Below are 16,561 nucleotides of genomic sequence, written 5' to 3'. Positions count from 1 at the left end.
AGGCCGATGCAATATCGGCACGTGTAAAACGGGTGCTCATGATTGAGCACCCACTCTCCAAACGCATGCCGATTCACCTCTCCTGGGCACGCAATTTAATATTAAAATGAGCTGCTGCAGTAAAAGGGAGGGGCTAAGGGAAATTGTGCATCCCTTGCGCCTCCTCGGCATCAGGCGCCCAGAAAAGATGGCCTGTCAGTAGCGGGTTAGGAGACGGAAGCTCTCTATGAGCGTCTGTTTTCTCCTGCTACCGGTACAATATACACCCACAATATACATGGCCTGGACTGTGTATATTTGGCATCCGGAAAAAAAAAAATTTTTTTTGTGACTTTTTTTTTTTTTTACATGATTCTGCTTTCTGTGGTTCCTCCTACTTAGTATTGTGACGATACTAAATAGGAGGAATCACAGAAAGCATGAATTTTTATTTTTTTTCCAATCAGCCCTTGAGCGCATCAGACCTTTTTGCTGCATTGCAATGGGCGCATAGGCCACGTGGGAAATCTTTTTAATTGTGGGGATTAGCTAATAGCCTCATCTATGTGTACTTTACATGTGATGAGCGCTATTGGTTACATGCTCAATTGGACGTGTGTTTTGGACACGCTAATCCCTTATTGCATCGGGCCTTATGGATGTTCGTCCAATCGTGTTTTGAGCCAGCGCGCGGTATTGCATTGGCCTTATGAGGCCTAGATCTTTTTCCTGGGTGGTAGCTCCTAATATGGAACCTAACATCGTGTAACTACAGCAATGGTTATTTTTCCCTATTAAGCATCACCTTGCACTTGTCCATATGGATGCCCAATCTTCCAGCCTTGTGAAGTCCTTCTGCAATTTATCACAATCCACTTGTGATTTAACTACTCTGAATAATTTTGTGTCATCTGCAAATTTGATTACCTCATGCATTGTATCCCTTTCCAGATCATTTATAAATATATTAAAAAGCACCGGTCCAAGTACAGATCCCTGAGGCATTCCACTGTTTACCTTTTTCCATTGAGAAAACTGACCATTTAATCCTACTCTCTGTTTTCTGTCTTTTAACCAGTTTGCGATCGAGTACTAACATGGACTAATGTCTTAAAGTGCATTAATGGTAACATACAGTAATACATGTGTAATGTGCATTAATGCTTGCGTTGTGACGAGGAGTATGAGTAGGCCAAAAGACTAATTGAGAAGGATTAGGATATTCCTTTCTGTCTTCTTCTTTTTGGGTTCTTAAATCCCATACTTCATTTAACTTTCCTCCTCTATTTTACCAGCAGTTTTTGTATTAATACAAGCAGGCATCAAAACTAGTGAGGCTGTTGTCCGAAACATTTGGTCTCATGCTAATTGATATTAAGGTTAAAACTATGTCTGCTCCATGCTGGTATCTCCCAGCTCTCTTGGAAGTCTGATTCAGTCATGCTGCTGCTGTTAGTGTTGTAACTATAGCTGCTCTATGAAGGTTACCCCAGGTTTCTTGGAAACTTGATATAGTCCTGTCTCTGTTAGGACTATGACCATGGAAGGGGAGAGCCTATTCCAACAGGCCCTTTAAATATAGGCATGTACTGCGAGCGCGCCTAAGGGAAGAGCCTGGAGGAGCTGGAAGACAGTGGCATCCAGCTGCAGTGTTGATGTATGAACTGTGCGACATAGCCCCAGTAACAGGAGGCAGCATCCTGGCCTTGGAGGAGGTGATGCTGCATTGGGGGTGAGTGGGGTGGCTCATGAGGCCATCCCGCGAGCCACTGACTCTGTCAAGCTTGAGCTGGTGAAGGGATAAGAGGCAGAAAAAAGTAGATGAGGACTGGGGATGGGGTAAAAGAGGTGGTAACAGAAGACTAGGGAAGGAGTGAGAACAGGAACAATGGGGAGGAAGTAAAAGAGAAAGGGGGGCAAGGATAAAGAAGGGGGTGAGATTGGGAGACAGGAAAGCTGGTAGTTAGCAACAGAGGAGAATAGGGAGATTGTGACGATTAGAAAGAATAGTGAAGGTAAGACGAGAGAGGTAGGATGAGAAGTGAGGGAAAGTGAAAAATAAAAGATTTGGAGAAAGAGCAAGGAGAGAGAGGTAAAGAGATGGAGAAAGGAGAGCTTGAAGGGGATGGTGGAGAGTGAGAGTATCAGAAAGTAGGCAGTAATGGGGGGGGGGGTAGAAAATGGAGCCAGATATCTGGAGAATGGTGAGGGGTAGATGGAGGACTGAGAGGGGACAATGAGAACTGGAAGGGGTGAAATCTTGCTAAGAGTGGCTGAGACATGATAGGAAAGAAAAAGTTATAAGGGAGGAAGTGAAATAAACAGGAGGAGAGAGATGAAACAAAAAATGGAAAGGAGACCTGGAGAAGGAAAATGGAGAAAAGGAAAGGTAATGGGAACAGAAAAAAAGACCAGGAACTTCTTCAGGTTGGCTGTCAGCCCTACTGCCTGTAGGCTTGTAAGAAATGCCTCTAGCCATCTTAGGTGGGTTCTCCTGTCTGTGCTGTAGCTTATGATATTGTTGAGGTATGCCATGGCATCACATTTTTCGGGGCTCAGAAGCTGTTGACCATTCTCTGGAACATTGCAATTTGGTGCAACCTACTTCTTCAAGAGGTTCATTTGGAAGATCTGTACCTTCTGCCTATCTGCCTTTTCTGTTACCTCATAAGGGCTTTACCAGCACACTACCAACTTACTGCTGTAAGATGATAACAGTACTAGGATGTGATCTCCTAGTTGGAAGACCCATTGGATCACAGACTGGTTATACTGTCAGGACGGGGTAGCTTGAGCCTTCTCTAGAAAGAGCCAGAAGACCTCTCTGACTTTCTTTCATTGCTCTTGCATTTAGATTATATAATTTACCAGGTTCTATCCGGGGCTACTTTCTGCCTTCAAGATTTTCTGGGCTATATCCAGGGCTCCCCAGGGTCTTTTCTCATACAGCAATTCAAATGAGGAGAAGCTGGTCAAGCTTTGGGGAACTTCTCATATAGAAAATAACATGTATGGCAGTAATGAGTCCTAATCTTTGACATCCTTAGCAACAACCTTTCTCAATATCTGCTTGAGGATTTTATTGAAGCATTTAATGAGCCCATCTATTTGGAGTTGGTGCACCAAGATCCATGAGGTTTTCACTTCTAGCCAACCATAAACTTGCTGCATTATTCAGGACACAAATGGAGGTCCCCTGGTTGGTCAATATTTCTTTGGACAACCTGACTTGTGAGAAGATATCTATCAGGGCCATCACCACCATCAAAGTCTACATATTCCTGATACTGAGTGGCATCAATGAGGACACCTAGAATGTATCAGTTTCCATGGGGGGACCATTATGAGGGTCCCACCAGAGCCATAGCCGTTCTTTTGAAAGGGTGCCTATGATAGACATAGATACCAGGGAAGACACTTGGACTGCAGCAGGCTTACAGGCCGATACAGTAAAGCGCAGCCGCGCTAGCACGCATTTTAAGTGCGTAAGCTGGATACGCGATTCAGTATCGTCTTTTACGCGTCCTTACCGCGTGCCGAAAAAAACACGCTGCCATTAGCTCCTGCCGCATGTATATGGTATGTTAATGATCGGATTAGCTATTCCCCTCAATACAGTAACGCGCGCCCAAAGTAGCGTGTCTTTAACCAGTATTTTTACCGCCTCTTTAACCTCTATATTTACTGCCTACCCTGACCCTGGCGTTAGTTTGGTGTTGTGCTCTGTGACAGTCAGAATCAGACCGGACAGCATCATGGACAATATTTATATATTGGCTTAGGCGATCTTTTTCATTCTGATGAGAACCAGAATAAGAAATGCTTGGCGAGGGAATTGTAGATGGCCGATTAGAGACAATAGCCAACAGGAGAACCCAGCTGCAAGACCAGAGGAGGTATGTTTGTGTTCTATTTTGTGAGTATCCAACGGTACTCTGGGCATCTCTGAGGCTCCGCGAGTCCAGTGGAGACATGGACGCCTCTACGGACGCCGGAGAGAAGGAAGCTGTGGAAGGTACACTGCCTTGAGCGTCCGGAAAGGTTGGTAGCTGTACGGACATGTCTGTATAGCTACCAACCTTTCCGGACGCTCAAGAGGCCAAGGAGGCATGCTGCCTTGAGCGTCCGGTAAGGTTGGTAGCTGTACGGACATGTCGGTTTCAAAATGACAACCCCTGTTCAAATGAAACCTTACGGACGTTCAAGAGACCATGGAGGTTGGAAGCTGGGCCGCTGCCTTGAGTGTCTAGAAAATGAAGAACTAGGCAGAAAAAGGCGGGAACGTCCATGTTCACAGGCCATGCTACCTTACAACGTCCATGGCCTGCAGCGGAGTGGCCGCTGCCTTGAGCGTCCAGAAAAGTTGGTAGCAGAACAGACATGTCAGTACAGCTACAAAACCTTCCGGGTGCTCAAGAGCCCATGGAGGTTGGAAGTTAGCCAGGCCTGCGACCATGGACGTCCACGCCATGGATGGTGGGCAGAAAAAGGCGCTGCCTTGAGCGTCCAGAAAAGTTGGTAGCTGTACGGCAGAGCGGCTGGGAAGGCTGGATAGCTATTTATTATGCTACACTTGACAAATAACTTTTGGTATACATTTTTGGAATCTGAATGCATCGCGAGTATGCGTTTTTAGAAGAAAAGGTCTATCGTGCTCCCTTCTTCATGCAATGTCAAGAGGGGTCTTTATTGATTTCTTGCAAACAATTTTTAATTTTGGCATTGCAAGTGAGTATTGGAATTCATTTTCGAAATGTAATGACAACTCCTCTTCAAATGTCAATTGAAATGGCATGTAGGGAAGAGCAATTTGGGCAGCGCGCCCTGGATACTGTATAGGCATTTGATAACGCCTATACAGTAAAATCGATAGCGAACTCTAACCACGCTTTAGGCGCGCATTTGACGCGGCTTAGCCGCCACTTGGATTTGCCTACGATTTGAATACTGAATAGAGCGGACTGTGAACCAAAATGTGCGCGCACCAAATGAGCGGGCGATATACACTGCCGCACTTTTTTTTACGCGTCGGTACTGTATCGGCCTGTTAGTTAGCTGGCACGTGGGATAGAACTGACAGTAATTCTGAACCTGTCTATATAGGCCTGGCCAATAGAATTGGGCTAGTATTCACACGACATTTCTTCCCAAAAGTGATCCTCTAAGAGGTGGCTATGATCCAGATGAAGCATTTGTTGATGATAGAGCTGGGATACAGACAATTTCCCTTTTACGTTACTCTGAGCTACTGCTCAAAGTGTCATATTCCTCATACCTCCTTCCTCTAAAGTAACTTCGGGATGCCTCCCCTGTAAAATTCCAGTCTCTCTTCAATAGCCATTTTAACTTGTTAATAGTCCAATGCTCTCTAGGTGACTTATGCTTCTCCAGTCATTATGGGCTAACCAGACACCCCAGTATTTGCGGGGCAAAACTGCAGCTTTAGCCACTCACTCAGTCATGGTTAGCAAAGCTTCTGGATCACCATCTAGCCCCAACTTGGTCAATGGCAACTCCATCCAGCAGGGTGGGCATGTGTCCCTCACTCAGTCTTTCAGCCCCATCCGGTCTCTTTTTGTAGTTGCCTTTCTCAAAGACAGTTAATGAAGGCCTGGATTTCTCTGACCTGCTTCTTTAGCAGCTTTAACAAGGGCTCCTGCTGTTGGAGCTGATGATGCAAGGTCTGTTGCAGTAGTTGCTGTATTGATTTCTGTTGTTGTTGCATATGTTTGATGATGCATCTGATGCATTCCTCTGTCACTGTCTTAGTTTAGTTCGTTGTTATACCACCTTTCAAAGACAATCAAAGCAGTTTATAATAAAATACTGTATCTTTCTTTCTTCCTTCTTATTACCTGGATATACCTTGTTCTTCAGGCACCTTTCTGGCCTCAGAGCACATTGAAGTTTCCTCATATACACCATACATGGAGGAAAGAGAGAAAAAAAATATCTCTCTCCTTTTCTGGTCCCCCAAAACAACACCTAGCCTGTCTAGCTCTAACTATCCTTTTTGTATGGGTAGGGCTAGGCCCCTTAGCCAGAAGAATCCAGCTGTAGGGTACTGCTGCTATAGCCAAGCCCAGAAGCCCACACATGGTAGTCTTTGTTAAGGCAAACATCCCACTGCTGTCATCATATTTAACAGCACGACATGAAGCCTTGGGCTTCAGTGAATGGGAAGGGTCGGAGGGCAGAAAACAGCCTGGACTCTGGCTTCTAGTAAAACAACTTCTATTGATTTATAGAACAAAAATACACAGTCATCTTTCTTCAGCTACTTAATCAACAAAAAGTCAGATTTACTCACACACCCAGGGTCTTAGCATATTTCCTGGGGCTTCCTTGTCCCAAGCCTGAGCCTAAAACGCTTTCATGGGCCTGGGAATTAATTTCTTTCCCAGGCAACAGTCCTCTGACCTGATCTTCCTGCTGCTGATGGCATGGATCTCATTTCTTTCTTCATGTCCTTGGTTCCCTATGCACAGCCCTGGATTTGTCAACCGGCACCCATGATGCCTGGGCCTAGGGCAGCAAACATTTAGGGGCAGCAGGCTGGCTAAGATTTGTTGCTTTCCAGCTCTGCTAAATCTCAATCAGCAGAGAACAGCGCCTTACTGGAGGTGGGGGAGGGGATGAAAGCACAAAAAGTGCTTAGGAGTGGCAAAATCATAAATCCATTCCTACCTACGCATTGTTTTGGGCTACTGATTTTTTCCCAATTCTAGGCTGTGTTTGGGATTGGGTGAGCACTCTTGGTAGGGCACATCTTACCTCATAACTTCCATTCAGGCCCAGATTTAGGTATAGGCAGCTGTCTAAGCTGCCGAAATTTGAAGACAAGCCTACTTGAGCTGAAGAGGAGCCTACTCCTGCTTGCTTTTTAAGGTCATGCACCAGCCCCTCTAAGGCGCTCTGGCCCCCCTCTTCCTACTCTCTGAACTCCAAGGTAACATGCATCCCCCAGTGTCCAGTCCTGCTACTGGCACCGGAATCTTAAATCTAATCCCAGTTCCATGACTGGAAGTCATCCTTTCTTCCAACAAAATTGAACCGTGGAGATTGGGTCAATTCATGCAGTTTACACCAGCTTTCTTGGAAGCTTGAAGCAGTCACAGTGCTGATATGTGGGTGCTAACCATGGCCATTCCAGAAGTTCTGTATGACTGAGCAAATACTCAAGTCTTCATTCTCATTTCCTATAGTTCACCAGATATGCTTCTGGCTCTTGAGGAATGAAGTTGCTCTCTTGGTATTAATATGATCAGGATATTGCCAGAAGGGATTTCTGATGATGATCAGCACAGAAGCACCATTTTCTTAGCTTTGTACAGGTTACAGAGTCTATGAAAATAGTATAATTCTGTGATTACTTGTACTGATACCAGTCTCTGGAGGAACTTTTCTAAACATATCCATATTTATATTGGATAAATATAAATATGGATAAATAACATATCCATATTTGTCTCTGGAGGAACTTTTCTAAACATATCCATATTTATATTGGATAAATATAAATATGGATAAATAACATATCCATATTTATACTTTTCTAAACATATCCATATTTATATTGAACTTTTGTATATAATTATTCTCCTCTATCTCTTTCTATTTCTTACATTCCCAGTTCATTAGCCCTTGTTAATTGTAACTGCTTCTCTTCATCACGTTATTTATGTTTTTTGGTTGTATTATCCGCACCCCTGTTTTCTGTAAACCGACATGATGTGAACGAGTTCATGAATGCCGGTATAAAAAAACCTTAAATAAATAAATAAAATAAATAAATATGGTAAACATCTTTTTCCTATAACAGGCTCTCCCAAAATTAAACCAGATATTTTAATCCAATTTAAGCAAGAAGGTCTCAGGATTGAGCCCCAGGGATCTGAGGACATAGGAAAGCTGACCATCACAGGCACATATGAGGAACTTAATGAAGCAGGTGATATACATTGGATTAAAGCTAATGATGGGCTGAGCCAAACATTGCTTAGACAAAAGATGCCTCCTCTAGACTAGGCACAGCCTTAATGAGGCACTAAAATTGATGCTTTTGAGTTCTAACTTTTGTTTGGATAATTTGTTTGTTTTATTTACATTGAGTTCCGTATTCAGACACAGTATGGATAGCATAGTTAGCTGGATAAATGTATTTGGCTAACTTTGGATATACATTCAATAGTGCAGCTAGCTTAACTCAACTCCTCCCAGTTATGCCCCCAAACAATAGGATCATTCATCAAAATGCGTTATGGCGATAACGCCATAATGCATGCGTTAGTCGTATTATCACACAGAACAAATGCAAATTTTTAGTAGGGGCAGGATTGGGGAGGGATGCTATTGCACAGTTTTAATGGCCATTTCTGGGGAGAGAGAGGGAGAGAGAGAGAGAGAGCGCCTCTGGGGAAGCCTTCACAGTATTCAACTATTTATATGACTATAGGAGGGCCAGCTAATAGCTCGAGGTGAGGTGTTGGTAGTGGTTCAGGGGCCAGTTTTCCCTCTCTCTGTAATAGCCTATCTGGGCACTTCATGATCTGTTGGTGCAAAAAGTTAACTGCACCACGTGATACTACCTATGAGAAGTGCTATGTTACTGCACGGTAGTGGTCAGCTATTCATCTTCTGAGTTAGCCAGTTAAATGCTTTAGAATTTGGACCTCTCATTTATGCCTCTCTCTTTCATTTTTAGGTTTCTCTTTATTTTTTCTTTTCATTTCTTTCTTCTCCCTTTGCATCTCTCATCCTCTCATCCTCCCTTTGCATCCTCCCTTTGCATCTCTCATCCTCTCATCCTCTCCCTCACTACAGCTTCTCTCTTTTCCCAGTGGCACCTCTTTCCGGTCTTTTATTCTCCTTCTATCTGCAATCTCTCCTCTCTTTCTCCTCTGTTTTCTCCTTCTCTTCCCATGTATCTCTGCCCCTTTACCTGTCTTTTCATTAGCTCCTGTCTCACATTCCATATGAGTTTTTCATCCTTCCTTCTATCCCTTATTATTTCTGACCTTTTTCACTGCTGCCCCACCATATTTCCCTTTCTCCCTCCCAGCAGCATGTTGTTGGTGTTTGTTTTTTTTGGGAGCCCTGTAGGGCTGGCAGCTGGAAGAAGGAAGCGGGGTGGGTCCTATTAGAATCAGATGGAGGAAAGGAGCCAGAATTTCCCATATAGGCAGCAGCAGGAGGGCAAGGGAGGAAGGTGGAATTGTACAGCAGTTTTTATTGCCTTGGTACTGTGAGAAACTGAGTGACCTGTTTACCATGGTTCCTGCCTTAGTGGTTCTTCCATCAGGACACTTACATTTTTAGAGCTCACACAATTTCCTTTCATCTCATTTTTAACTAAATGTTACATTTTCTTGAATCAATTTCCAACACTGTTTAAAAGATGAAGATACTTTCCCATTTTCCTAAAGGCACCCAAGGTTGCAGTCTTGACCCCACAGTAGAGATCCCCAAACTGGAAGAGCTTCATATTAGCGACCAGCTGCAGGGAGGAGAAGAAGATACTGATAATAAGAGTGGTAAGGAAAAAATGTCTTTGTAGCAAAATACTCGCTGTGTGCTGTATTTTAAACTTTACACATAGAGAATGAATATTAGTACTGACTTTCTGTTAAACTTTTATTAGTAAGTAATCAGGATTCAGTTACTTTAAGCTGACAGGTCTGAAATTCAGGGACCCAAGCTCAGAAAGTTTCCCAGTTCATCAGCAGGGTTTTCCAGAGTTTTTGATTAGTGACTGTAATCAGAGAACATAATTATTGCAGAGACTGGAGATGAGGATGAGAACAGACATCCATCTGTTCATATGTCATTGCCCAACTGTTACTGTCTACAAGCAACATCACTTCCTGTTATACATAGCCAAGCCAATGCTTTTAAATAATCATATGGAGATTTTTCTTATATATGAATGTTTAACTGCATGAAGCAGGTGATCTCCTTTGAATTAAATATAGTGACAGAACAATCCAAACCTTGAAACATGACATCTCCTTCCAGTGAGAGATATAATCCATGATTGGACTAGTTTAGTTTATTGTAGTCTTAACTTCTTCTGCCAGGACACTCAGGCTCTCATGTTTCTCAGAAGCACATGTCCCTTTGCCAAAGCTGTAAAGATTATTGATCATATTGTTGATTTTATCCAATAGGTAATGAATTCAGGAACAATAGTAAGAGCCAGAGAATGTGCGATGGACAGCAGAGGGAAGAATGGAAACAGAGAGACCCCTCTAGTGTCAGCCCAGATCCTTCAAGTGACTGTGAAGGAGTTATCAGTAGACTAACACCACCCAGGGTGGAAGATAAGACTAAAAAAGGAGAGATATTAAATACATGTACTGAAGAAGGAAGAGATTCCAACCACTGCCCAAATCTTGTACAAACTCAGAGACTTGTTGAAAGAGAGAGACAATCTAAAAGTGCTGATGCTTGGGAAAACATCACTGCAAACTCAAAAGATATTGAACACCAAGAAAAGAATGAATGTAGGAACAAGTTCACAGAGAAGTCAACTCATTCATGTACTCAACAATATAGAAGGGAAAAAAAATATTTAAGTAGTGAAAGTGAGAAAACATTTACTAGAAATTCAAGCCTGACAACATATAAAAAAGTACATAGACAAGACCAATCTTTTAAGAGCACTGACTGTAAAAAAAGTTTTACTTCTAGAGCAAAGCTCACATGTAATAAAAAAATTCACAAAGGAGAGAAACTATTTAAATGTTTAGAATGTGATAAAAGCTTCAGTTACAAATATCTTCTTATAAAACATCAAATGATCCACACGGGAGAAAAGCCATTTAAATGCTCTAAATGCTCTAAATGTTTTAACCGAAAAGACAGCCTGCAACAACATGAAATGATCCACACAAAAGATAAACCATTTAAATGTTCAGAATGTGATAAAAGCTTCTGTCTCAAAAATGTCCTCATAAAACATCAAATGATCCACACTCGAGAAAAACCTTTTAAATGTTCTGAATGTGACAAAAGTTTCAGTTATAAAGGCAAACTGCAGCAGCATGAAAGGCATCACATGGGTGAGAAGCCATTTAAATGTTCTGAATGTGCTAAATCTTTCAGTAGCAAAGGCAGCCTAAGACTGCATGAAATGACCCATACAGGAGAGAAACCATTTCAGTGTTCTGAATGTGCTAAAAGGTTCAGTTGTAAAGGCAACCTAAGACTGCATGAAATGACACACACAGGAGAGAAGCCATTTAAATGTTCTGAATGTTATAAAAGTTTCAGTCAAAGATCTGGTCTAAAAAAACATATAAAGATCCATACTGGTGATAAACCATTTCAGTGTTCTAAATGTGATAAATGTTACAGTCGGAAAGACCATCTGCAACAGCATGAAGAGGCACACATGGGACAGAAACGATTTAAATGTACAGAATGTGATAAAAGCTTCAGTTACAAATATCTTCTATTAAAACATCAAATGATCCACACTGGAGAGAAACCGTTTAAATGTTCTCAATGTGATAAATATTTTAGTATGAAAGGCAATTTGTATCAGCATGAAAGTACTCACGCAACAGGGAAACCATTTAAATGTTCTTACTGTGATAAAAGCTTCCGTCGAAAAGTTGACCTTAGACAACATGAAATGAATCACACTGGAAAGAAACAGTTTAAATGTTCTAAATGTGATAAATGTTTCAGTTGCAGAAGTAACTTGCGAAGGCATGAAACGACCCATATGGAAGAGAAACCATTCAAATGTTCTGAGTGTTTTAAAAGCTTCTTTCAAAATTTAACTTAAAAATCCATGAAAGAATCCACACTGGAGAGAAACCATTCCAGTGTTGTGAATGTGATAAATCATTCACTAGCAAACCCCAATTGAAAGAGCATAAAACAATGCACAAGGGAGAGAAACCATTTAAGTGTTCTGAATGTGATAAATGTTTCCGTCTGAAAGGTCACCTGAAACAGCATGGTAGGACCCACATGCAACTAAAACTGTTTAAATGTTCTGAATGTGATAAATGTTTCAGTTGTAAAGGCTACATTCGACTGCATAAAATGATCCATACGGGGGAAAAACCATTTAAATGCTCTGAGTGTGATAAAAGATTCCGGCAAAAGGCTGACCTAAGAAAACATGAAAGCATTCACAGTGGAGAAAAGCCATTTAAATGTTCAAAATGTGTTAAATGTTTTGGTCTGAAAAGCCATCTGCGAGTACATGAAATGATTCACATGCAACACAAACCATTTAAATGTTCTGAATGTGATAAATGTTTCAGTTGCAAAGGCTATCTTCGACTGCATGAAAAGGTCCACACTGGAGAGAAACCATTTAAATGCTCTCAATGTGAAAAAAGATTCTGTCAAAAGTCTGCCCTAAGAAAACATGAAAGCATATGTTGCCTATAATGACTGCACCCTGTGAACTCCAAAAGAAGGTTTTCTTTGATACAATGCAAATAGTAGAAAGGCATTAGCAGAAAATTCAAGAGATTTAGATCATTTCCAAAATACCCTGGTTTATGAATTAGGTTAATTCCTCTCAGTATGCACAAAACAAACCTGTAAAATTGCCCTGTGAAAAATAATTTAAATGATCTAAATGTTTTACATATTTCAGTCTGAAAATCCATCTGGTGCTGCATGAACTGATCCATGCAAGTGTTAGACAATGTAAATGTTTTAAATGTGATCAATCATTCCATTAAAAATCTGTCTTAAGAAAACACATAGAGGTCCATATTTAGAGGCATTTAACTGGATAAGTCAGAAGTTATCTGGCTAAATGAATATTTGGGTACTTATTCAGATAAATGTTAGCTGGATATCTTATTATCCAGCTAAAATTTAGCCCATTAACTTACAAGACTTCCAGGGGCATTTCAGTGAGTAGTTATGTTAGTAGGATACGTTTTCTGGCTAATTCCAATATTCAGAGTTAGCGGGAAAACATATCCAGGTAAGTCTGGTTGTGCTGTAAAGCTGTCCTAAAGTTGGCTGGATAAAGTTAGCTGGTTATATTCAATAGTGTGGCTGCACAGCTGTATTGAATATACTTCCAAAGGTAGCCAGAGAAGTTATCTGGCTAACTTTGCTATCCAGACAGTAAATGAATATGGACCTCAAAATGATTCACACCAGACAGGAAGCATTGACTATAGGAAATGTACATATTGATCAAAGCTGTCAAGCTCACCATGAAAATGCAGCAGACTGCACTTCACCTGACTTATGAATATTGACAATTTGTCATTCCTAAGCTCAAGATTCAGGAAGGAATATTTCAGAGACATTCCATTATTGTTCCTTGCCTTTTTCTGTCACTAAACACATTAAGTATTCTTATTAACTCCTTTGGTTATGGAATTAGCCCATCCAATAACATCTTACCTATTGTTTGTAGATGACTTGAAACTCTACTGCTCTTGTGATAATCATTTAGCAGGTCAACTGCAAGTAGTAAAGAGTTTCTCAAATGGCATTAGGATGACATTTGGCCTTGACAAATGTGCAAAGGTAACTTTCCTTAGAGGAAAACTAAGGAAAGCTGAAAACATCTTTCTGACTGATGACTGCAGTATATAGCAATTTGAGCTGAAAGGTATATATAATTATCTAAAATTTGAGGAAAGTGCACCAATATAACACAAATCATTGAGAGAAAAGATTAGCAACTTTTTTCTCAATGATTTGTATGGAATTGTTACAACTGATATTGAAAAATGATTTAACTGTATGGAATACACAATAGAATCCATCAAGCAGCTTGCAATCTCTGTATTCTTATGCAGCCTTGGATTGGCCAATAAAGATCTTGTAAAATTGGATGAAAGAACAAGAAAACTCCTCCATGTGCACTAGGTAAACAATAAGAATCAGTGTATACCAAGATTGTATACCAACATGAAGTAAAACAAAGGAAGTCTTCCTTTGTTTCACTTCCTTTGTTTATTCATGTTGGCGTCCGTTTGAATGTTACGAAGGTGGCAGTGTGCTAAGATTTATAAGATATGGTAACTCATAAAGGAAGGGTGGAAGAAGTGTTTAAACCCAAGCGTCTGGGCAAATACCTGTTGAAAAGACGTAGAGCAGCATGAATGGAATGGTATACTGATATGTACGTCTAAGAGAAATCTTTTTGAGGATGTACAGATGAGCTCCTTTCAGAAATATGTGATGAGCATGAACAGATGAGCAGTAGGAGATTCGTTTATATATCTCCTGAGGAAGCCTGTGGGCGAAACATGTTGAGAGAATAAGAAAGAATAAAAGAAGAATTAAAAAATGTGTTGTTTTCTAAATGAGTGCTAATTTATGATAAATGGGATTTTCTCTGCTTATTTAACAAATTGTATTTCGTATTCATAATATATTGTAAGAAAGGGGGTTTTGGCATGTAACTCAATCTGAGAGGATTGGGATAGTTTTTATGAAGATAGTAGAAGAATGAAAGAGTATGTATGATGTATGAATGGAGGGAGAATTTTTAGATGCATATTTTTGTGGGTAATATGTTAAATATTTAAAGATTGTTGTAATATTTTTTCTATGCAATAAAGAAAATATATGTCACTTTGTATGGTTTTGAGAGGATAGGGACACTGGCAGGAGCCCGAGGTCGGAGCCAGTGGCCGATTGCCGTCAGTGACGGAGAACTGAGTGCTGAGGTCCGTCTAGGAAGGTGAGAGGACTGCGCCGCGGGCCTCCCGAGGGTGGCAAATGTAACAAACATTCTGCCATGTAACACAACAATCCCCCAGGTCCTGGCTCCTAGAGGTTAGATACCCTTACTAACAGAAAAGCATATTAATGCCTTGCAGAGCTCCGCCTGCTCTCATTACACAGTGGCCAACCATCTGTCCCAGACATGCATACCAAAGTGAAGAAAACAGAGGCCTTATGAGCTTTCTACAGCTCACACTCAGATCGATACTCTAAGACCGCGGTAGAAAGAGTGCGGCATTGCCAGGCGCACCCTTCCTCCCCGCACGCACAGTTCTCTTCACCTACCGCTCTATACTCTCTTCTAATTGCATGTAAATGCATGCCGCGGCTGCGAAGCCTTAGGCAAGCGTTAGGCCCGAGCAACCCATTTTACTGTATAGAGCGCCTATACAGTATCCTGGGTTCGCGGGCCTAACGCTTCACGGTCGCGCTGGTATCTGTTATTTCAAATGTCATTTCAAATGACATTTGAAATGACAAACTTCCCCCCAGCCCCCGCTTACCTGCCCTGGCCCCGTCCGGTCTCCTGCAGCCCCGTCCGGTCCCCTCCTCCCGAAGCAAAAAAAAAAAACCCCGAAAAAGTAGCAAGGCTCGGGCCTGCTACGATAGTCCCTTCTCCCTTCTCCTCTCCTCCCGATTTCGGCGCTCAAGGCGGCCGGGTGGGCGTGCATTCATCCAGGCAGAGGGAGCCGGCGGCGAAAGCGGCGACCGGCTCCCTCTGCCTGGATGAATGCACGGCCCCCGCCGGCAGTGAATGAATGCCCGTGCGATTTCAGCGCTCAAGGCAGTCACATGCCGTGACGTCGTGACATCACGGCATGTGACGTCACGGGCATTCATTCACTGCCGGCGGGGGCCGTGCATTCATCCAGGCAGAGGGAGCCGGAGGCCGTTTTCGCCGCCGGCTCCCTCTGCCTGGATGAATGCACGGCCCCCGCCAGCAGTGAATGAACACCCGTGCCCGTGCATTCATTTCAGCGCTCAAGGCAGTCACATGCCGTGACGTCGACGTTATGGCATGTGACTGCCTTGAGCGCTGAAATGAATGCACGGGCACGGGTGTTCATTCACTGCCGGTGGGGGCCGTGCATTCATCCAGGCAGAGGGAGCCGGAGGCCGTTTTCGCCACCGGCTCCCTCTGCCTGGATGAATGCACGCCCACCCGGCCGCCTTGAGCGCCGAAATCGGGAGGAAGGGAGAAGGGACTACCGTAGCAGGCCCGAGCCTTGCTACTTTTTCGGGTTTGTTTTTTTTTTTTGCTTCGGGAGGAGGGGACAGGACGGGCTGCACCGGAGACCGGACGGGGCCAGGGCAGGTAAGCAATGTTTTTACACTTTTTTTACACCATTTTTTACACTTTATTCCCGTTTTAATTTTCGAACACCACACTAACACCACGTAGAGGGTAGCGGTAAACTAACACGTTAAGGCCGCGGCAAAATAGCGGGTTACAAAGGAGATAATCTGAGCGCGCGTCACAGTATCGTAGGGGAATAGCTAATTCCTTCATTATACAGCTAATTCGTCATTTACATATCATATACATGCTGCGTGCGGAAAGGGTTATGCATCTGTTTTAAGAAGCGCTAAGGACGCGTGAAACTGGAGACTGTATCGCTGGATCGCCTTACGCGTTTGAATTGTGCGCTCCCAGCACGTTACAGACGGGAAATCTTCAACCGAACGTTACAGTATCGAGCTGACTGTTTGGTCTGCCCTTGCTTTCCAGGCCTCCCTCCAGCCTTCCCTGGTCTGGTCTGATCTGGTTGCTGTCTTTATTACTTCCTGCTGCTGCAGGGTATTCACTGGCTCCACTCCAGGTTCTCTCTACCCTTTCTGCAGGCTTCAAACCTTCTGG

General features: G+C 42.6%; 2 protein-coding genes across 4 annotated transcripts in view; one reads left to right on the top strand and one right to left on the bottom strand.

Annotated features, from left to right (window-relative positions):
• Window positions 1-16,561, bottom strand: part of LOC115092963 (zinc finger protein 567-like) — a 1,005,854-nt gene that overhangs the window by 174,687 nt on the left and 814,606 nt on the right. The window lies entirely within an intron of this gene.
• LOC115093000 (gastrula zinc finger protein XlCGF57.1-like) lies at window positions 7,713-14,621 on the top strand. Of its 2 annotated transcripts, XM_029604571.1 has the most exons (3): window positions 7,713-7,930; window positions 9,405-9,512; window positions 10,146-14,621. In XM_029604571.1, exon 3 carries the CDS (start codon window positions 10,181-10,183, stop codon window positions 11,768-11,770), a length of 1,590 nt encoding a protein of 529 aa, XP_029460431.1. In that variant the 5' UTR covers window positions 7,713-7,930; window positions 9,405-9,512; window positions 10,146-10,180; the 3' UTR covers window positions 11,771-14,621. The 2 variants fall into 2 exon arrangements, with proteins under 2 accessions (XP_029460431.1, XP_029460421.1); XM_029604561.1 differs by lacking the exon at window positions 7,713-7,930 and having other exon boundaries at window positions 8,349-9,512; window positions 10,146-14,619.

The sequence above is a fragment of the Rhinatrema bivittatum genome, chromosome 1 (genome assembly GCF_901001135.1).
Source record: "Rhinatrema bivittatum chromosome 1, aRhiBiv1.1, whole genome shotgun sequence".
Taxonomy (NCBI): Eukaryota; Metazoa; Chordata; class Amphibia; order Gymnophiona; family Rhinatrematidae; genus Rhinatrema; species Rhinatrema bivittatum.
This window is presented reverse-complemented; position numbering and strand designations above follow the sequence as displayed.